General features: G+C 44.1%; 2 protein-coding genes across 11 annotated transcripts in view; one reads left to right on the forward strand and one right to left on the reverse strand.

Annotated features, from left to right (window-relative positions):
• Positions 1-2,778: 2,778 nt before the first annotated feature.
• LOC138917785 (ESX-1 secretion-associated protein EspK-like) lies at positions 2,779-20,783 on the reverse strand. Its single transcript, XM_070235943.1, has 4 exons — positions 20,743-20,783; positions 11,420-12,682; positions 5,637-6,223; positions 2,779-3,915 (listed from the first exon to the last, which is right to left on the reverse strand). The coding sequence occupies exons 1-2, from the start codon at positions 20,781-20,783 to the stop codon at positions 11,779-11,781; spliced, it is 945 nt and encodes a 314-aa protein (XP_070092044.1). The 3' UTR covers positions 2,779-3,915; positions 5,637-6,223; positions 11,420-11,778.
• Positions 10,814-21,255, forward strand: part of ST6GAL2 (ST6 beta-galactoside alpha-2,6-sialyltransferase 2) — a 72,799-nt gene continuing 62,357 nt past the window's right edge. Inside the window, exon 1 of one of the 10 annotated variants that reach the window (XR_011426227.1) lies at positions 10,814-11,360. The gene's annotated coding sequence lies outside the window, so the exon portion shown is untranslated. Of the gene's footprint in view, positions 11,361-11,410; positions 11,550-11,643; positions 11,783-12,012; positions 12,147-12,305; positions 12,439-12,495; positions 12,608-12,873; positions 13,030-13,256; positions 13,366-13,393; positions 14,024-21,255 lie in introns of those variants that run through there. The other 9 variants (XM_023618465.2, XM_023618466.2, XM_023618464.2 and 6 more) reach the window with 9 other exon arrangements.

Consider the following 21,255-nt stretch of genomic DNA (forward strand, 5'->3'; position numbering starts at 1 on the left):
TCAAACTGCATTATCCCACAGGTATCAAGTATAACAGAGTTTCCTTCAAAAATTTAAAATATCCTGTAGCATCTCAGTGAGTTTGCTATGGTATCCTGGACACCTCTGCACACAGTTTGTGAACAAGGGGCCTAATTAAAGAAAGAATGAAGACACAGTGAAATTGAATATTTTGTTTAAAGAAAATCAATTTGGTTATTTTTCCAACATGAAAAAAATTGCATACATATGAGAAATGGCAGGAAAATAAGACTGGAAAGTGAGGTTTGAACTAGCAGAAGACCTTGAATACCACTTTAAAAACATTTAGCTTTTATTCTGAAGGCATTAGAGAGCCAAAGATTTTACAGAGAGGAGGACAGACTGGCAAATCTGTGTATAGATATGTTTCTAAGATATGTAGACATATCTACACATAAAGATAGATAAACTCACATATGTTTATATGTTATGTATACAGTATATATGAATAATATATATTTATGTATATAAATATGTGATTATATAAAACTATATAATTATAAAACATTTTTATATATACACATATTTTATATATACACATATTATTAACTAATATTAAAAAATATATATATTTTTAGGAATCCAATATAGTGGCCATGAAGAATGGACTGAACTGGGGAGAAATTAGAGGTAGGAAGACCAGACTGCACTGTTGGGTGCAAGATGATAAGAATCTGACCTAAAGCAATAGAAGTGAAAAGGAATATTTTTAAGAGATGGTGCAAACATAGGAGTTAAAGAATTCAATTAGATATTAGAGATAAAGGGATGTGTGTGTTTGACTTCCAGCTTCTTAGCTTGGGTCACTGGGTGGAGGGTGATGCTATTAACCAAGCCATATCGTGACTTGAGTTTAGAATTCTTTTCATTAGTGTTAGGGGACAAGGATAAAGTAAAGCTCTGTTTTAGTCCACGTTCCAGTTAATCTTTAACACACACTGCTGGTATCCAACACTGTTTCATTTCTCTGTCAACGCTAAACCACATTTAGTACTGATAGCCAAAAACATTGCTCCTTTTAGAGTTTGAGAGGCTAAGCCTGTACCTTCCAGGCTATTTTCAGATTTTGGGGCGTTTTTTTTGTGTGAAGATTGGCACCTGAGCTAACATCTGCTGCCAATGTTCTCTCTTTTTTTTTTAATTCTTCTCCCCAAAGCCCCCCAGTACATAGTTGTATATTCTAGTTGTGAGTGCCCCTGGCTGTGCTATGTGGGACGCCACCTCAGCATGGCCTGACAAGTGGTGCCATGTTGGTGCCCAGGATCCAAACCAGCGAAACCCTGGGCCATGAAAGCAGAACGCGCGAACCCGACCTCTCAGCCACGGGGTCGGCCCCCAGATTTTGTTTTTAAGTCAAGCCTTACTAAGTCAAATCTATGCTCCTTGGTGTACACACCCAGGCAATTTTTCTAAGATTAGCACATCAGGGTAACAGTTATTACCCACATTCCCTTGGGACCACAAACTCTGCCCATTAAAAACAGAAATGGGACTCCTTGGGGAAGAAGCAAGTTTACGGTGGGGGCCTTGCTATGGACTGAATGCTTGTGTCCCCCCAAACTCCTACATTCAAACCCTAATCCCCAGTGTGACAGTGTTTGCAGGTGAGATCTCTGGGAGGCAATTAGGTTTAGATGTGGTCATATGGGTGGAGCCTCATGATGGAATTAGTGTCTTTACAAGAAGAGGAAGAGAGATCAGAGCTTCCTCTCTCCACCACGTGAGGACACAGCAAGAAGGCTGCCAGCTACAAGACAGGAAAAGGGCCCTTACTGGGAACTGACTCTGCCAGCTCCCTGATCTTAGACTTCCATTCTCCAGAACTGTGAGAAATGGATTTCTGCTGTCTAAGCCACCCAGTCTATAGCATTTTTGTCATGGCGTCTGAGGTGACTAAGACAAGGATAACGCGTTTAACTATAGGCCTGAGGAGTTCTCAATGCCCAGCAGGCAGATGCATGCCTGGCACTGGCCTGGGGAAGAGGTCAGTGGGTGTCTCATGCAGGGCACATGGTCTTACAGGTGCCTCTAGTGCCCTGAGGATGAATGCTCGAGAGGCTGAGCCCACTCCCAAGGAGAGCCTCCATTTATGGGACAAGTCGAGGGAAAGAACCCATGGAGATTACAGGAACAGCAGCTAGACTTTAGGAGAAAGAGGACCGCGTCATTAGGGGGAAGCCACATGGCGCCGGGAGGAGGAGTGAATGGGAGGTGAAGTAGAGGCAGAGCTTGTGTGTTCATTCAGATTCATCTACCGCACATTAATGCAGCACTGACTCGAACAGACGACATCCTTGCTTTTATTGATTCAAGCAGGGGAAAGAGAAGCCACAGAAAATATATAATCATACTTTAAAAGGATATAATTATACTTTAAAAGTGTATACTTCTGTATAATATTTTATAAATAAATAGCATCCATTATCATTGCTGTTTACTGTTCTCTGCTCTCCTTCTCTCCTGGGCCCGCTGCAATGAGTTTTGCTCCATCACCTTCTCAATGAGGCTTTCCCTGATCAGACTTTTCAAAACAGCAACTCTCCCACTCCCAGCATTTTCTATCTCCCTTTCTTGTTTTATTTTTCTCTATAGCTCTTATTATCATCTGGCATACTATATAATTTATGTATTTATTTGCTTACTGTCTGTCTCTTCCCCACTCTGCACCAGAACACAAGCTCCACAAGGCCTGGGGCTCCTTTATTGTATTTTGCATTGATATTTCCCAGCACCTAGAACAGGTCCTGGCATACAGAAGACAGTCCATAAATATTTATTGAACATCACTATAGTTTTGTTACATGCAACAAAAGTACTATGTGCCATAAAGTTATATTTTAAAAGGACTTAACATGGTCTGGGGTATCAGTATGTTTTCTCTGAGATAATGAGATATAAGTTGAGGTGTGAAGGATGAAAAGAAATGAGCTGGAGCAGGCAGTGAAAAGAAGAGGAAGCCGAGGCTGAGGCAGGGTTGCCCTGCGCACAGGGAGTCAGGGGAGGTGGTGGTGCTGGGGAGAGGGACACAGCAGGAAACCAGGCCATGCAGCCCTGGGGGACAGTGGCCAGGGTTCTAGGCAATTACTGAGGGAGCTTAAGCAGAAGCCAGACTGGTGGAGCTCAGGCTACTGTCAACGAGCCAGGGAGCCTCACCACATTCTAGAACACTCTCATGGTCAACTGTACTCCAACTCTCTGGTATAGTGGTTCTCAAACTTTTTCACCTTGGGACTTCTTTCAACTCTTAAAAACTATTGAGGACCTCAAACAGCTTTTATTTATCTCAGTTGTATCTATTGCATATTTACCAAAATCAATACTGAGAAATTTTAATTATTTAATTATTTAAAAATAACAACAATAATAAGCTATTACATTTTAACATAAGTGACATATTTTTGTGAAAAGGTAACTATATTTTCCAAAACAGAAGAAAATAAAATCCCAGAAGAATCACACTGCTTCACATTTTTTGCAAATTGCTTTCATGTCTGACTTAAAATACGGGTGAATTCTCATACTGCTTCTGCAGTTAATCTGCATATCAATCACACAGCCTCTAGAAAACTCCACTGTATGCTCATGAGAGAGTGAGAGTAAAAAGGAAAATAATATCTAGCATTATTATAAAATGATTTGGACTTCAGGAGCCGTTTCTGAGAGGCCTGGAGGCCGCGGGCCACACGCAGAGGTTGTCTGCTCTCCCAGGAAGAGAAGAAGCCTATGGAACATAGCTCATTTGCACGAGGACAACCTTGCTGACGTCTTTGAACTCTTCCTTCAAGAGTGTTCTTACGTGGATACTGTTATTTTCCAAGAAAGTAAAATCATGAACATGAACGCTTTTTTGCTTGTATCATTTCTCAATGACTCATCCTCCACAACCTATGTAAACTAGAAAGAAAAAAAGATCACATTTTTAAAATGCTAAACTTTTCAGATGAACAAATTATTCATTGTATCTCAACAATGCTGCCACCATCAGTGCAGGTGAACTAAGAGAGCAGAAGAGATCAATCTGTCCTCTAATATTGTTACATTTCACGGGATAATTGGCTCCTCTTAGTCAAATCACTCGAAATTTAAAAATTATTTCTTGCATTGGGGTTCAGGGCAGTCTGCCACAAAACATGCCAAAGTGGTATACTGATTATTTTGAGTTAAAATTACTCGAGAAACAGCTGGTACAAGAAGGACACTCTGAAAGGAGGACATGAATCTCCAATACAAAAGGTACCCTTGCTGCACCCGAAGGTGAGGGGACATCCTTATCAGCAGAGATGGGGAATTGAGGGCTGAGAAGGCTGTGCAAACAAACTCTACTCTAAGTTTCCACTTAGGTAAGTACCCAAACCTAAGTTTCTTTGTCCTGTCAGTTCACTTATTCATGCAATTTATTGTTTCTTTGTCTTAAAAAAACATAAAAGCTGCCTCACTTGTCTCATGTCTGTATGAGGCTCCCGTCTGTATGAAATTAAATTGCTTTTTCTCTCATTAATCTGTCTTGTTTCAATTTAATTCTTAAACTAGCCAGAAGAACCTAGAAGGGTAGAGGAAAAGTTTTTGCCTCCCCTACACTTGCATGTAATATAACACAGGTTAGTTTGGCAATTCTTTTTTACTTTTGTTGATTTTTGAATTAAGAAATTTATGGCTATCTAAATTGTGCTATTTAATATATAACTTAAAATCAATCCTAGTCACGAAAGAATTCTCTTGGGAAGCACGTTTTGATTTTAAACTGTGTTAGACAAGACCTAGAAATATGTTGGGGAGAATAGCTAGACAGCTTAGTGCTTCTTTTAAAAGACTAATGTGTAGGTTTTAAAAAAAATTTGGCCAAAGTTTCCACTTTATATTCATGCTTCTGATGTCTCTTAAATTAGTGCTATTATTATTCATTAGTTTCTATAGCTAAAGCTATTTTGTATCATTTCTATCACTGACTGAAAAAAATTTAAATTGCTGTAGGATTTAGACTTCTGAAATCGAATGGTGTTTTCAACTCTGGTGTAATTGTGTGTCAGTACAGGCTGCTTCACCTTAAAATGATTAGTGTTTTGTGAGAGATGTATAACAAATTGCAGGGCTAATCAATGGGAAAATTATCCAGCACTTGAGGTAGGTTTTAATTAATTATATTGCTAGCTGTTAGAGAGAGGTCTTTGAAAAGGTAATCAAAGAAACATCACATATGGGCTGTTTGTTCTTGTAGGACTATTTTTAAAAAGGAAATGTCCTGACTAGTCTTCAGCCCATCTCCACATCCTCCCAAGCACTGGGGATGCAATTAGTTGTCCTTCTGGCAACTTTTCCCTGGGTTTCCCCGCTCCCTGTGTTGAAATAAATGAAGACCACCTAAATGAGAACAAGCAAAGGCTATTCAGAGCTTTCTAGAGCAAAGGAGTCAGCATCATCACTGGCATTTGCCAGAGACTCAAAGGCTGGCAGGTGAGTGGGAAAGCTTCTACAGTGGAAAAAGGAAGATTTCAGGGGTGCCCTGATTGAGACTGTCGGCCTGGGGAAGCTGTAGATGAGAGTATTAATTTGTTACGTCTGCCATGACAAAGTACCAAAGAGTGGGTAGTTTAAACAACAGCAATTAATTTTCTCACAGTTCTGGAGGATGTAAATCCAAGATCAAGGTGTCACCAAAGTTCCTTCTTTCTGAGGCCTCTCTCCTTGGTTTGCAGATGGCCATCTTCTGGCTGTGTCCTCATGTGGTCTTTTCTCTGTGAGAGGCTGTCCCTGGTGTCTCCCTGTGTGTCCTAAGCTCCTCTTCTCACAAGAACACCAGTCATAGTGGATCAGGGCTCACGCTAATGACTTCATTTTAACTCAGTCACCTCTTGAAAGGCCCTGTCTCCAAACATGGTCATATTCTGAGACACAGGGTTTAGCGCTTCAACGTCTGAATTTTAGGGAGACATAACTCAGCTCAGAACCATGGGCTAACCAGAAATGGGACATCCTATGTGATTACTAGGGGAACATATTTGGCTTTCTGTGTATGGTCCTAAGTTGGGACAAAATTTTGAGAAGTAGGGACAAAAATTTGAGAAGCTGGCAGTTATTAAGCTCTGACTAATTGGGGCCAATTGTACAAAGGCTGAGGTTTGGCTTCCTGGTCTGGTTGCTGCCAATTTGGGGTCAGAGTTTTATACATGTTCTGGATGTTCTTGGTTTGTATAGGCAGTCTCACCTGGAAAAAAAATAGAAGGTAGTGAGAGCAAGCACCTGTTCTGCCATTGACTTGTATCTGTAGATGCTAGAACTGAACCTGGCAGACAGCTGGCACTCAACAAATAGTTGCTGAAGAAATGGATTCAGGGTCAGACCATTGTTTGGTAACAAATAATCTTATGCATCTCTCTTACCCTCTATAATCAGATTTTCTTATCTATGAAATGGGCATACCCTCATGCTTTCACTAACAGCTATTGCATATCGAACAATTACCATATGTTCAACTGGAGGGGGCAATTTGAAGTCACTATTTCATTTAATCCATCTACCAGCTCTACGACATGGATTATTATTCTCATTACACAGATGAGGAAATAGGGTGAGAGTTGTTATCTTGCCTGAGGTACTCACAATTAGTAGATGTGTGATCCAGGACAATTTGCTTCCTTTCTCTGGGACCCTTCAGTTTGTTCTTCTTGAGAAAGAGGGTGACAAAAACACTTACATCAAACGATTATTATGAAATCAATAAATGGGGAAAAAGAAAAATCACTTCCTTGTGACAAAATGCCAACCACTACGTGTCAAGGAATCATGGAACTAGAAAATCACCATTGTTGCAGGTGAGAATCACGAATGGAGGTTAAAACTAGTGATACGAGTTCGAGGAGGAACAATATTTAAGTGGCCTCAAAGAATTTCCACACAAATTACTTTTTAAATTATAAAGGAAGAAACAGCAACTTCAGTGTGGAGAAAACTGGCAGACACCACCTTAACCAGGTGATAAAAGTTAAGCTCACTACTATTGGAACAAATGAGCATAATGCCTAATTTTGAAATGATGCTCTGAGAAGGACATACTGCTCTGGTATTCCTGGCCAAAAAGAAAAAAGAAAAAAAGCATAACCTGAATTGAATCTAAATTGAATTGTGAGGAAACAACAGACAAGTCCAAATTGAGGGCATTTAACAAAATAAACAGTCTGAACTCAACAAAAATGTTCAGGTTAGAGAAACTGAGGAAATGTTCCAGATTAAAGAGACCAAAGAGACATGACAACTAAATATAATAGATGATCTTTGGTTGGATCTTGGGCCTTACTATCATTATTTCTTATTTGCTATAAAGGACTTTAGCGGGAGAATTGGTGAAATTTGAATAAAGTCTGAGATTAGACAATAGTATCATCCATGTTATTTTCCTAATTATGATAGTTGCTTATGCTCCAAAGTTCAGGGGGAAATATAAATCAGAGGTAAAGAAATGAAAAAGCAAACACAGTAACATGTCAATGTTTGGGGAATTTTGGAGGAAGGTATTATCTATCCAATTTTTCTGTAAGTCTGAAATTATTTCAAAATAAAATTTAGAAACAAAAAAGTTTACAAAACCCTTGTTATAAAGGTTAAATGAGTTAATACTTACAAAGGATTTAGAGCATAGGCCTTAAAATATTACTGATTAGGTATTCTCATTATTATTACCATACAATTAAGAAGTGGCAGGGCCAACTCTACATGGCCCCAATCCCCTCACACCTTCACTTACAATTCAGTTGTGGAAAGTCCAATGAGATAATGGACAAGAAAGTCTATACATAAACTGTGAAGTGCGGTGCCCTTCTGAATATTTATAAGATTGCAATAGAAGCTCAGATTCTTGTAGGGAACTATAAAATGGGTTTAACTCCTATTGCCAATGAGGTACTTGAGGCACAGAAAGCTTGAATAACTTCACCAAGGTGACAATGTCAGAACTGAAACCCAGATCTCGTAGCTTTCAGCCCTGACCTTTTAATATTAGATGGTGGACTCCAAGGAAAAGTTTAGGAAAAGAAAATTTCTTTCACACCCTGTCATGTTTTTATCCTGCTCTGCTGGGAAGGTGCTGGTTGCCAATCGGAGGTCAGGTTGTGACCCCCGCCCCACCCTGAAGATGGCTGCATTTACTTGACTGGAGCCCAGGGACCAGGATGGAGGTGGCGCAGACCGTGGACCCCAGCAAGCCTAAGGGCAGCAACTGCATTTTAGTGTCCTCTCTTCCGGATCTGATGCTGAAAAGGCTCCTTTTTCATGGCTGATGCCAACAAAGATTTTTTTTCTCTCCATCTGAAAATATTGAAGGGATGGTGGGAGAAAGCTCCTGCAGGGCTAGGATCCTGGCCTCCACACATCCAAATAGCTCAGGCTGTTTCTTCCTAATAGTGGTCCATTTCCTTTTAACATTTCTAAAGACTAAATGAATAAATTTTAAAAAAAATCTATGGGTTGGCTAGGCTGCGGAAAAAATGTCTCTTCCTGATTTTAGCAATGTATAATGGGTTCTGAACAAACGAGTATCGGAAATTCATTTTTCACACTGACATTTTGTTTCACTGATTAAGAATAAAGAAAACATCCAAAGGTGATTTTCCTCCCTAAGGTACTAATTTCACTTACAGAATGGCAATCTCGGGTAAATCAGAACTGAAGCCGTTATGCTTAGAGAAAATGGTCCTAAACATATCTGTCAGCCTCAGTCTCCCCATCTGTAAAATAATCTATGGGTTTATTGTGAAGAATCGAATGGTAAAATAAACAGAAGAGAAATACGTATTTTCTAGGAATAGTAGTTAAGTGAAAACAAATACCCCAGATTCAGCAGTGGGACAGTCTGAAAATAGGTGCTCTCACTTCCTACCCCAACTCAAACACCTCTCAGTTGGGAGACTCCCTGAGCTTCCCAATTTGACCGCTAACCAAGGACCAGCTCCTGACAATGGGAGGCACGTTCCTGTGAAACACAGCCCTCATTGGGCAACAGTGGATACAAAGTGGAGGAACTCTGAGTTTAAAAACAAAAAAGGAATTTCAGGTTTTTATGAGCAAATGGATAATACCAAGCAGGTTTCTGATGCTTTCTATTTGTAGGAATAAGGTGGGGTTTTTTTTTTTTTTTTTTTTTTTGTAAGGAGATTGGCCCTGAGCTAACATCTGCTGCCAATCTTCCTCTTTTTGTTTTTTTCCCAAAGCCCCAGTACATAGTTGTATATCTGAGTTGTAGGTCACTCTAGTTCTTCTTTGTGGGATGCCACCACAGCATGGCTTGATGAGGGGTGCAATAGGTCCGTGCCCAGGGTCACGAATCAGTGAAGCCCAGGCCCCTGAAGCAGAGTGTGCAAACTTAACCACTAGGCCATGGGCTGGCCCCTGGTTTGTTTTGTTTAAGGAAATGAATATTAAAGTGCCAGAAGAGCTCAGGAATTTCTTATGAATCTACAGCCTAAAAAAAAAAAATTTAAATAATCTGCTCCTATTTGGGGTGTCTCTAAGCAATTAAACTAAAGGATGTCAAAATATTTTATTTACCACTACACTTTGACAGAAACAATCACAAGTTGATAGCTTTATGTCTATCAACCAGCTTTCTGATTTCTTTAGGAAGCCATGGATTGTCAGTTTAGTCCCACTTTGTTTACTGCCCTAACCATAAATAAGAAACTCAGTCTACTTAAAATTTTACAACAGTGATTTGCATATTTGCCCTCAGGCGGTAACTTTTCTACAGCATAATTGTTATTTGGCCACTCTTATTTAACTTATTAAGATTTCTTTAAGGTAGTCAGGACATTAACTTTTGCAGTATTTATGCAAAGGAACAGGAAGCATATACAATACAAATACACTATAAGAAATGAACACAAATTATTTTTCTACGTCATGGTTAAAGTGTTTTAATAACGGTTACTGTAATTTATTAATGTCTCCAATATATTAAGTATCACATTCCGGGCACTAGGGGTGACCCTTTAACACATACTCTCTACTTCTTACAACAAACCGTGAAGGTACGTACTATCACATGCTCTCTACGGACGAAAACCCAGGCCCAGCGTCCGCCACCTGCTCAGGGCCCCTCAGACAACAGAGATGGAGTTTTCTCCATGACTCCCTCTCCCACCCCCGCTAGCTGCGAGACTCTATCACGTCAATTTCTTTTTTTTTTTTTTACTTTCTTTTAGCCACACTGTACGTATTTCATATTTATGTAACAGAGTTGTTTTTAAATCCGTGTGACACATGGTCCCTTAATGCAGGTCCGCAGAATTCCAGGTATCCGAAACCTTTACCACAATCGGAGAAATACTGACAAACCGTTTTCGGTCCTGATTTTTGATTGAGTACAATGCAGTTTGCCCAGTTTTAGTTCAACCCCGGGATGTTTAAAAATTTCTGCAAGCTTATTGAGGGTAGGAAAGAGATTTTTGCCTGTCTGCTGCCCAACCCAGAGTCCCCAGCACGTAGGCACTCAATACACACTGAATGAACTGGTTACCTAGTTAATTACTTTCTTGTAAAAAGTCTGTTAGATGAGTGTACACACGAATTTTAAAATAGTGATTTAGTGAAGGATTTGTGTCTCTAAAATCTTAGCCCAGCAGGGACCTGGGATGGAGGGCACGGCGAGCCACTTGCTGTCCCTTAGAGACGGGCACCGCCAGGTACTATCACCCCATTCAACCTTGCTCCACCTGGAGGCTCCCCACACCTGAACAGCCCTCTTGGTCCGCGAGGACCACTGGGTGGGGAGCGGGGCCCGCTGCCGCTGCGCGCTCGCGGGGCGCCACCTTGAAGTTCAAAGGAGCGTGTTACAGGCAAACAAAGGGCGGCGCGGTCTCGGGTCCCGGGACCAGCTGCGGCCGCCTCGGAAGAGCAAGAGGGCCGCGGTGACAAATGGACATTCCGCGCGCGAGCAGACGGACACCGGATCCTCGGCTCCCGGCGGCCCCACCCGCCGGCTCCAGCTGCCCGGCCCCCGGCCGCCGCCCGCCCCGCGGCCGGTTCCACCCGCGCCCAGCGAGCAGCCTTGGGCGCCACCGTCCCGAGAACTTTCCATCCTCCCCGGGCTAGGGGCCGGCGGCGGGGAGGGGCGGGGGCCTCTAGGGATTCCTGCGCCGGACTCGGTGGGCGGCCCTTTCCAAGTGGAAGGTGCCCGCTCCCAAGTCCACAGCAGTTCTCGGGCGCCTTGGAGAAGCTCCCGGGAGCGACGGCCAGGCGGCAGCGCAGAGCCGGGCCGAGCGGGAGGAACAAAGGGAGCCGGCGGGCCCGGGAGGATGCTGCGCTCCCCCGCGCCGAACCCGGCCGGCTCGCGGGCGCTGCTTCGCGCGCAGGTAGCCCGGCCTTTGGCGCCGCAGGAGGGTGTGTTCGAGCGGGGTACACAAAGACTCACTTCCGCGGGGCCAGGCACCCGGACTCCCCTCCCCGTCACTCACAGCCGGTCACATTCCTGCATCCCTGCCGCCGACGGGGACCTGAGTGCCCGCCGAGTGCCGAGCGCGGCGCCCGGCAGAGCTGTGCAGGTAACCCTCAGCGGAACCGGGCTGGCTGGAGGCGGCGGCCGGGAAGGCACGCCTTTTTAGGCAGCTGCGCCGCCCGCGCTTCCAGTCACTCTCCGCCAGAATCAGGGCTCGGCGCGCAGCCGGGGAGCGCCCCGCCTTGCATCCCGCCTGCGCTGGCCGGCGGCGGTGCAGGCGGGCCGGGAGCATGGGGAGCGGACAGCGCAACTTCCCGGGGCCCGGCGCCTGCCCGCTAGGTGAGCCCAGGCCGGGCGCGGGGAGTATGGAGGCGATGGCGGAGGGAGAGGGGGCCGGAGCGAGCAGAGGGGGCGCGCGAAGCTCGGGGGTGGGGCGCGGCGCAGCCTCGCTCAGGGGCCCGGACCCTCCGCCTAGCCCCGGGGCTCCCGGCCGCGGTCCCTCCCGCCGCCCGCGCCGCCGCCGCGCTGCCGGGAACAATGAGGCGCGCGGCGCGCAGCTGAGCGCAGCCCCGCGCCGGCCCCGAGGCCGAGCCGCCCGCCGCGCCCGCTGCTGCCGCCCGGCGCCGAGCAGCTCTGGCCCCGGGGAGGTGATCCCACAGGCCGCCCGGGACGCGAACGCGGGTCGCTCCGGGCTCCCGAGATGGTACTAGCCGGCTGCTAGGCGGGGGCGGGGGCGGGGGCGGCCACGAGCAGGAGGATCGGAGCCGCGCGCTCGGCGTCTGCAGCCCCCAAGTTCCGCGGCGCGCGTTGGGCGCCCCAGGCCCGGGTCCCCGCTCCAGCTGGCGTCCGTGCGAGTGTGGGAGCGCGTGGCGCGCGCGCCCGAGCGGTACCGGGGAATAAAATGTGACACGCACGTCGCCGACTCCATCGCCGCGCGGCCAAGGAGCGCCGAGCACGGTGGTGTCGGGTGCTGCGAGGCACGGCGTTTGGGGAAGGTTGGTAAGGTCGGGCAGGGGGCTCGGGCGTTGGGGCGACGTCTTCCTCTGTGTCGCCGCAGCCTGTGCACTGCTCAGGACGGAGTTGGACTCGGCGGCAGGAGCCAGACCTCTGTCTGCAGGACGTCGAGGGTGGTTTTGGGGGTGAAGCAGGAAATTCTTGGAGAGGGTGAGCGAACAGGAGGGCTTGAGCTTTGGGGACGGGAGGACACAGTTGTGCTCCTGTGGCTCAGTTAATGGTGATCTTTTATTTTATTTTGGCGGTAGAAGGAAACTGAGATTTTTAATTGTCTTTCTTGATCCCACCCCCATGCAAAACTGGACTTCTTAACGCTAAAACTGTGTTCTATTGATTTCTAGTTTTCTGGAGCCATAATGTTTAGGGGTGGAAGGGATCTTTAGAATCCTAAATACCCTGGTATTAATTCTTATGGGCTTGCACGGGGAAAACTCCAGCTTTTGAGTCGTTTGACTTTCGGCCGTGTGCGGAGAGGATGTTTGATGCATTCCTCTGAGTCCGGGGTGTAACATCCGTCTCGGTCGAGTTGGACCGCGCTGGGGGACGGAGTGCAGCTGAACTCGTGGCTCGCAGTAAGTGATGCCTTGGAAAGCGAGCTGAATCGCTGTTTGGAGAAGCCGTGCTTTCCAGGAATTTAAATGAGACTTTTTGTGACTGCCTTCCAGGTCTCTCCTCTTAGTACCATATTTGTTTTTGCAGGCTGAACTTTCAAAGCTGTTTTATAATCCGAGAAGCACTTTGGGAGAAAAGTAATGATTGGCTGGATTTTTGTGAACTTATTTTTACTGGTCATGCTGAAAATTTAGCGAGAGGCAAACCATATTTGGTCGAAATCTTTGTTTCTGTGCCGTTGGCGTTCAGACCGCGGAGGGGCAGGGCGACTTCAGCGCCTCGGACTGTCTGCTGGGGTGAGGGTTTTGTGAGCGGGCTTGCAGCACATTTTAAGTACTTTCTGCACATTTCAAAAGCCTCATGCGGGTTACTTGACATTTAAATTTTTAAATAATTTTGGTCAATATATTTTGCCATTTTGAAATAAAATTTGTGACTAACGAAAAATTTCAAAACTTGAAATCTTATATGTCATCTTGCTGTTGCAAATTTAGGGTTCACACTTCTTTTAAAAGGAAAAATGATATGTGGCCTTGAACTTTTTACCCACTCTCCTTCCGCCATTATTTTTCTGAGACTAACAACCAAAATTTGTACTCTTGAACGTCTGTATTTCCTACGAATGCATTAGAAAAACTGTTGACAATGGTGAATGGATATTTTGATCAAAGTGAAGAACAACCTAAAATAATAGGGAATTGCCTTGACATTTACAGCCAGGTTAAAAGAAGGCACTCAAATGTGTTGGAATTTTGATCCAGTTTTTATTGTGATTGATATAAATTGTAGCATTTTACATTTTTGCTTAGTGCACTTGAAGCTTCTGGAATTTTGAGCTAAATCTCTTGTAGAGATTGTGATATGAGCCTAAGCTCTTAGTGAAGTTCTGAGCCTCACAATTTAGAGAGGACGTGGAGACTCCTGGAGAGAGTTCGGAGCCAAGACCAGCGTTTGGTGAGTTTATTATGTGGCCCATGTGATCTGGGAAGTAAAGATTAAGAAATGAGGATGTTTAGCCTGGAGGATTCAAGGATTTCGAATAATTTAATATTTGAAAATACATGAGTGGATATATTATGCAGAGAAGGGCAATCAACTGTGCAAGTTTCTGATGAAGATAATTAAGAGAGAAAGGCTTTACTCTGTGGAGTGTAGACTTAAGTTGGGATTACGGCCAGCCAGAGAGATTGGTTGAACAGTGAAGTGGGTCCTGAGAATTCCTGTAGATGATTGTTTCTGGAGGTTTTTTTGAGATGGTTTAAGTGTGTGAGTCTCTGATCTGTTGCTTATACTAACCGAAATTTTATACTCTGGTTCTACAGTTTATCCAAGCATTTCTCAAGTACTTAAGTCTTCCCTAAAATGACAAACTCAGTCCTAGGCTTCTGCACCTACTGCTTAGGTAAATAAACGATGGCTTCCTTTCCAAAAACTTGGAGATATGTGCTCTTTGAGAAACTTTCAATTAATTTTCAGATTTGGTGCCTCATTCTTTTCACTTCTGAATAAAAGTATCTTATGCATTGATAAGGACAGTCTTTTTTCATTTTTTATTTTATTTATTTTTTTGAGGACGATTAGCCCTGAGCTAACATCTGCTGCCAATCCTCCTCTTTTTCCTGAGGAAGGCTGGCCCTGAGCTAACATCTGTGCCCATCTTCCTCTGTTTTATATGTGGGATGCCCACCACAGCATGGCTTGCCAAACGGTGCCATGTCCGCACCCAGGATCCAAATCAGCAAACCCTGGGCTGCCGAAGCAGATTGCGTGCACTTAACCGCTGCACCACCAGGCCGGCCCCGGACAGTCTATTTTTAATATTCACATTCCCTTTAAGTATGTTGTATTTTCCCCCCTCTTGGATGTTCTGTTATATGATGTTACATTTTAATTGTTTAAATTACATGAAGTATTTTATTTAGCTTGCTTAACTTTCTAAGTGAAAGATAGTGCCCTCATGGTAGGTGTATGTCAAGTTTTGAGTTTTTAAGCATTGAAAGCTCCTCTTTTTAAAAAGACCTATGGGGTGAAATTCACAACTGACTGTACGAGAAATAATTACATAGAGTAGATAACTAATTTTGTGATCAGGAAAGTGCAGGTGAACATTTACACAGAAGTTTTCCACTGTTCTTGACAGGTTGCTGTCAAGGCCAAGGGCTGAGCGCGCTGTGGAAGATGCCCAGCTACCATTAGCGGATAAACGTCGGACTTTCAAGTCCATAGATCTGCCATTTTCCTGGAAGCCCTCCTTCCTGCTTCTGAGAGATTTGTTTGTAAACATTGTTAAGTATACAGGGCACAGACAGAGCTGTCAGAGAAACCTGGCTTTATTGTGCCCTTACCAAGTCCATCCTGATATGAAATCCCAAGCCCCCTCCCCCCCGCAGAATTGTTGGGGAACAGGTGCAATTTAGAATGCTTGGAACCCACCTAGCCTGTGGGCAGAATGGTGGCTGTATGTTTGAAGGGTGTGAGGTATGAACTGGGCAGTCCTAAGGCTTTGCAGTCGCCGGTGGATTGGTCAAGCACTAGTGTGTGTCTTAGACCTGCCACTTGGTAAAAGCTGGGTCTCAGCAGTTGCCCCACTACTGTCTTGTCTTCACTTGGCACCTGCAGGTTCCGGGCTGTCCCACAATGCAAAGTCCCTCCTGCTTTGGGCGAGGAATTGCTCTGTGGAGGAGAGATGACATCAGAGAAATGCCACCCACCCTCTGGGAGCTCTCTCTGCGCTGAGCTGTTCTGTGCCCCCCCTCCTGGTTTTTGCTGCCCCCTGTGGTCTTCTCTGGGAAAGAACTTGGAATTCAAGGCTGACATTGGCTCTAACAAGCCAGAAGGCTGGAGGGTGGGGTTTGCAGTTTCGCACTGGACTTTCTCACAGAGCGGAGCAGCAAGGAGAGCTCTTGCCTGGCGCCCTCAGACCTGAGTCCTAGGGAGGGCTGCCCCTGCGGGGACCCGCACTGGAGGCGGTCTGAGCCTCCCAGAGCTCAGTTTCCAGGGCTGTAAAATGAAGGCTTAGATTCAGTCCTCTCCAAGGTGTCGTCTTGTGCTGAGATTCCACGAAATTGATCTTTGTATATTCTGGCACACTTAAAAGCTAATTCCCATGTTCAAAAGAAAATTACCCTTTAGTCAACGTGCTGAACCTCCCTTCAAACACCATGTAGCCCCAGGGGAGGAGTAATTCAAAGAATAATGAAAGCAGCTGATAATGAACTTGGGAGAGGTTGTTAAAGTACACCTTAGCCGCAGCCCAGGGACGTACCATCATCATCCCCATTTTATGGGCATGGAGACTGAGCCTCAGAAAGGTGCAATGCCTTCCTCAGAAGTCCCTTAGTGAGAAGATGGAGAGCTGGGATTTGGACGTGGATCCATGTGTCTCCAGAGTCCATGCTGTTAGACGGAGAGCCTACCGCAGAGGAACAGGAATGCCTCCCCCAGTTGTGGGGTCAGGGCCAGAGAAGGACTAACTGAGCTTCAGGTCTTCACCTCATGGCCGAGCTTGCTGGGTCAGGAAGATTGTGTAGGATGGGAGGGGCTGGCAGGGGAGCCAGGCAGACAGACAGCCCGTGTATCCACCAGAAGCTGGAAGCAGAAGGAGGCTCGAGCCTGCTGGCCCTGCCGTGTGGAATGTCCAGGCGGTCAGGACTGCACTAGAGTGAAATTTGGGCTTGTGGGAAGGCTGGAAGAGCAAGTGAAATTCCCAAGGAAAAATTTAGGCTAGGATTTGAGAAAATTATTCCTATGCTTTGAGGTATTGGGTTGGTGAAGAGAGCAAGCTCAGAAAGTAGTCTTCTAGGACATTTAGAAATATATCAGCTAAAGCGTTAGAGAATACGCTGGAAAGGAAAGTCCTGCAATATCTTGATTCTAAGCCTCTGTTTTCAGAGTTTATAATTCACACATTAAGTTCTACTGTAGGCTGCTTCTAGTATTTAAGCCTGAGAGGAAAATGCTTTATTAAATTTAAAATAATTGGTTTTCCATGTTCAAATTATACAGTTTTTTCAAGTAGAGAGGTCCTTGCATGTTGGCAATTGTTGTGGTTTCTAAAGTGACTTAACTATAAATTAAATTTGGGAAAGGGTAAATCTCACCAATAACCCACTAGCTTCCATTATTCAAAAACAAATTTGAAAAGTAACTTCCTCGAAAGTGTGGCGATGATTTTTCTGAAATATAAATTTATAATTGTGTGCTAAAAACCTATATTTGTACCTGTGACCACAAATGGATACCAAAAAGTACAATTAATATAGGATTTGTTTTCAAATGATACAGTTAACCCAAATATAATATGGACCTATAGGTACATGATTAGATGAATGAATTCATTTTTACTATTAGAAGAGGGACCTTGCTATGTAAATTATACTTTAAAATTGGGAAAACTGCATCCTGCGAGTAATCCCAATATGAATAAAGAGGACTGTCCTTAAAAAGAACACGTGCACACACACACAGTCACAAATACCGAGGGACTAAGTCCCTGCATTAATATGTTTTCACATGAGCGATTAAGAGTGGGAACTTGAAGTAGAAATCTTAAGCATCAACTGTCAGCATTCTGTTGCCGCGTAACAAAATCGGGTCTAGGACCCTGGCCTTCAGGCTGAGAGCAGAGCGTTCTTTCTCCGGTTACTTATCTCTGTGGGAAGGGCATGTTCCAGGTTATCAGAGGCTTGTAGGAAGATATCAAAAATGTTTAGCGTTTAAACTGCACCCTTAATTTCTTATGAAGAGGAGATGTGTGCGTGTGCCTGTGTGAGTGCGTGTCTCTGTGAGTGTTCTTTGTCTTCAGGTGGCTCTCGTGGCGTGCAGGGTGTTTTTGGCGGTGGAGACTAGCCCCTGAGGGAGGCTGCTGGGCAGGGCGTCCAAGAGAGCCGGCCGGGGCTGCTGCCTGCGGCCTGTGTGTCAGTCAGCTGTTGGCTGGGATCGAAGAGATGGGACATCTTAGGTGTTTCAGGTCAACCTGAAGTTGGCCAGATAATGTAGGTGACTCAGCCACCTGGAGAAGAGAGAAGTGTTTGAAATTGCCCTGAATAGTAATGTCCTCTCATCACTGTAGACTTTAGGTAAGAGAATTAAGGCAATAAGCCCAAGTGTTTGATTTTTTAAAAAAATACTATACTGTCTAATTCTCGAGGCATTTTTTGAGCAATTTATGAATAAATGGGAAGCTAACAAGGGCAATATTGTTTACTTTATATTAATAAATATGTGTGTATTTATGTATATAATGTGTATGTAGGTATATAATTTCCATTTTTCAAGGGGCAGTTTTCCCCCTTTGAGTCACAGTGTAGTTACAAACTATATTCCTCTGCCCTATGTTCAAAATTCATAGCTGGAAGAGTCAAACTAATTAAGTAATTTGCCTGGCTCAGTTCTTGGTACTTTATAACAACATTCAAAGAACATCGTTAAATAGATTACCGTATTAACTATTTGAGGTGGCAGAGTTTCAGAAATTGACTTTGATAGTAATAGGAAAATGTCTGTAAGGTGTGACTTTAAAATAATGTGATTGCTTCCATAAGTTAAACGCAAACATTTCTATACTTGCCTTACTATACTTTCCGCCACACAGTTAAAACATATCATGCTGTATTATAATAATACCCCAGTAATACCCCACGTGTCACAGTTGGATACATACACAGAAAGGGAAGAATTAATTTTTGGCTTGGAGTTTTTTCAATATTTCCATAACTGGTAAGCATCGTGTTAGATGTAAAACCAGAAGTGGGTAAAATAAAAGCAGATGGTTTTTAATAATGTGCCTTGTAAGGGGTACTCAAAAGAATCCTAGACGAGGAACCTTTGTTGTTTGGCTTATATATAACCCAGTTAGAATGTGGAACTCTGTGAACACAATCAGATGCATGGTGTGCATGTCTTTCTGGCAAAATTAAACTCACCTTAAAGCCCAAATCTGCACATGGATCCCTGCCTCTCAGTTGCCCAAATTAGATCTTTCTTAAACTTATCACATAGTATTGCAAGTGAGAGGTGAGTTTATAATGTAAAAATATGGAGAGTGACCCTGCATAATGGCCAGCACATTTGGTCTGGGAATTACTGTGTCCACGTGGGCCTTTGCAGCACACGGCCGGGTGCCGGGGTGCTGTCCGCCCGGTCCCTGCTCAGCTTCCAGCAGGGCTGCTCCTTAGACCCATCCTTGCTAGACTGATTGATTAATTTGCTTTCCAGGATATACATTTCCTGTGAACCCACATATTCTTTTTTCTCAAGTACAAGTTCAAGTTCTGTGTGAGGGAGATAGAGGACAGGGTTATTGGAGGGAGGTCATGTGTGTTTTTATTTCTTTGCTTTATATTGCTTTTTCATATTGTGGGTAGAAAACAAGGATTGGTGATGGCAATGAGGTATTTAAAGGTTCCCCTTGTTTATCTTGTGTAGTTGCTAAGCACATCTTTTTTTTCAGAGATCAGGTAAAGTCCCCTGGAGTGTGCGTTCACTGTGTCCTTCAGATGAAATTTCCCTCATTGGTGCTGATGGCTTGTGGATGGAGGAAAAGCAGGAACTGAGTCGTGGCCTCCAAGCTCATGTTAGTGGGATGGGAGATGGATGGAGCGTTTACCAGAGAAACTGATGCTGCAAGCAGGTGTTGAACTCAGGGTGCCTGGAGTAGTGACATCATTGAACAACACAAGTCTAGAGCATGTCTTTCTTTTTTTTAACTTTTTTTTCATTCGCAGAACTGCATTTACTTTCACGTGACATTAGTCTCTCTCTCTCTCTTTTTTTTTTTGCTGAGGAAGATTCGCTCAGATATAACATCCATACCAATCTTTCTCTTTTTTTTTTTTTTGGCTTGAGGAACATTAGCCCTGCACTAACATCTGTGCCAGTCTTACTCTATTTTTATGTGGGTCACTGCCACAGCATGGTTGATGAGTGGTGTAGGTCCACACCCGGGATCCAAACCTACGAACCTAGGCCACCCAAGCAGAGCACACCAAACTTAACCACTGTGCCACAGGGCTGGCCCTTCATGTCGCATTATTCTTGTCAGCTACATGTATGCTCACATATCAGATTTCATCAACCTCGAATACAAAAGATAAAGGTGAAACAGTGCCCCCAAACCACCTTCTGGGATCTCTGAGGGACACAGAAGAGCAAGTGTGGCTCTACCCAGCTTGCAGATCAAATAGGCCCTAGGAGGATGTGCTGAACCCCGGAATCAGGGCTCTAGTCAGTAAGAAGTGGCCTTTGTTGTGTCTGTTTCCCTGCTAGTCCTCAAACCAGAAGCAGATGATGTCAAATGGAACTCGTGAGAGGAAAAGAAGTCTGTGGAAATGTGTCATCTTCCTGCATCCCCCACCCCATGCCATCTGCCACTTGCTTCTTTCCACCAGCGAGTTCAGAACTCTCATTTTCTTCTTCATTTCGTCCAAGCGTGTCTGTATTGGTCGTGTGCTTCTTGTGTCAATGCATGTAGGGAGGAAACTGTGTCACTCTCTCCAAGGTTTGGTTTTACGCTGGTTTTTGGGCATCTGGTTTACCTGTCCTGTTTTCTTCAGCTGTGTTCCTCAACCAGCGGATCACCGCAGAGGAAAGTTAATTATTAAATCTCATGCCATTGCCAGCTGTGCACACATCCTAGGGGGGAAGCTTGATGAGTATGCATCAACTGAACATACCTGTGTAACCGGCTAGATGAAGAAACAAATACTACCAACATCGCAGAAGCCTCCTCATGCCCCCTCTGGCCACTGTCCCCCAAGACATAACCACTATCCTGATTTCTAATAGAATAGATTAGCTTTGTGTCACCTGCTTACATTCAAGTTTAAACAAATAACTTTTTAACAGTTTAGTGTATTTTTCTAGTGTTAAGGCAGAGTTAACCAGCAATGAAATATAGGTTGTCCTCTTAAAGTAGAAAAGTTTTATTTCTGCTTGAAACCTTCACACTGTATGAAGCGCATAGCTGGGCTTTGCTATTTGTTCGATGCTATAGATCATCCTTTCAGTTCTCTCCAACCACAGGATCAAAAATAAGTTTTAAAATGTATTAAAAACTAATACATTATGCTCTAAATCTTAAAGATATATTTTAATATATTTCAGTTGATTAAAAATAAAGCTGAACGTATAGCATTTCTATGGAAAAAACACTTGAAAAACAAAATTTTCTTTACTAACTGAATTTC

Source organism: Equus caballus, chromosome 15 (genome assembly GCF_041296265.1).
Source record: "Equus caballus isolate H_3958 breed thoroughbred chromosome 15, TB-T2T, whole genome shotgun sequence".
In the NCBI taxonomy this organism is placed as follows: Eukaryota; Metazoa; Chordata; class Mammalia; order Perissodactyla; family Equidae; genus Equus; species Equus caballus.

Coding starts and splice junctions, on each gene's coding strand:
- LOC138917785 (XM_070235943.1), bottom strand. CDS start 20,783: ATGTTGGTAGTATTTGTTTCTTCATCTAGCCGGTTACACAG. Junction 12,683..20,742: donor TCATCTAGCCGGTTACACAG/GTATGTTCAGTT, acceptor ATAAAATAAAAG/ATCACCATTAACTGAGCCAC.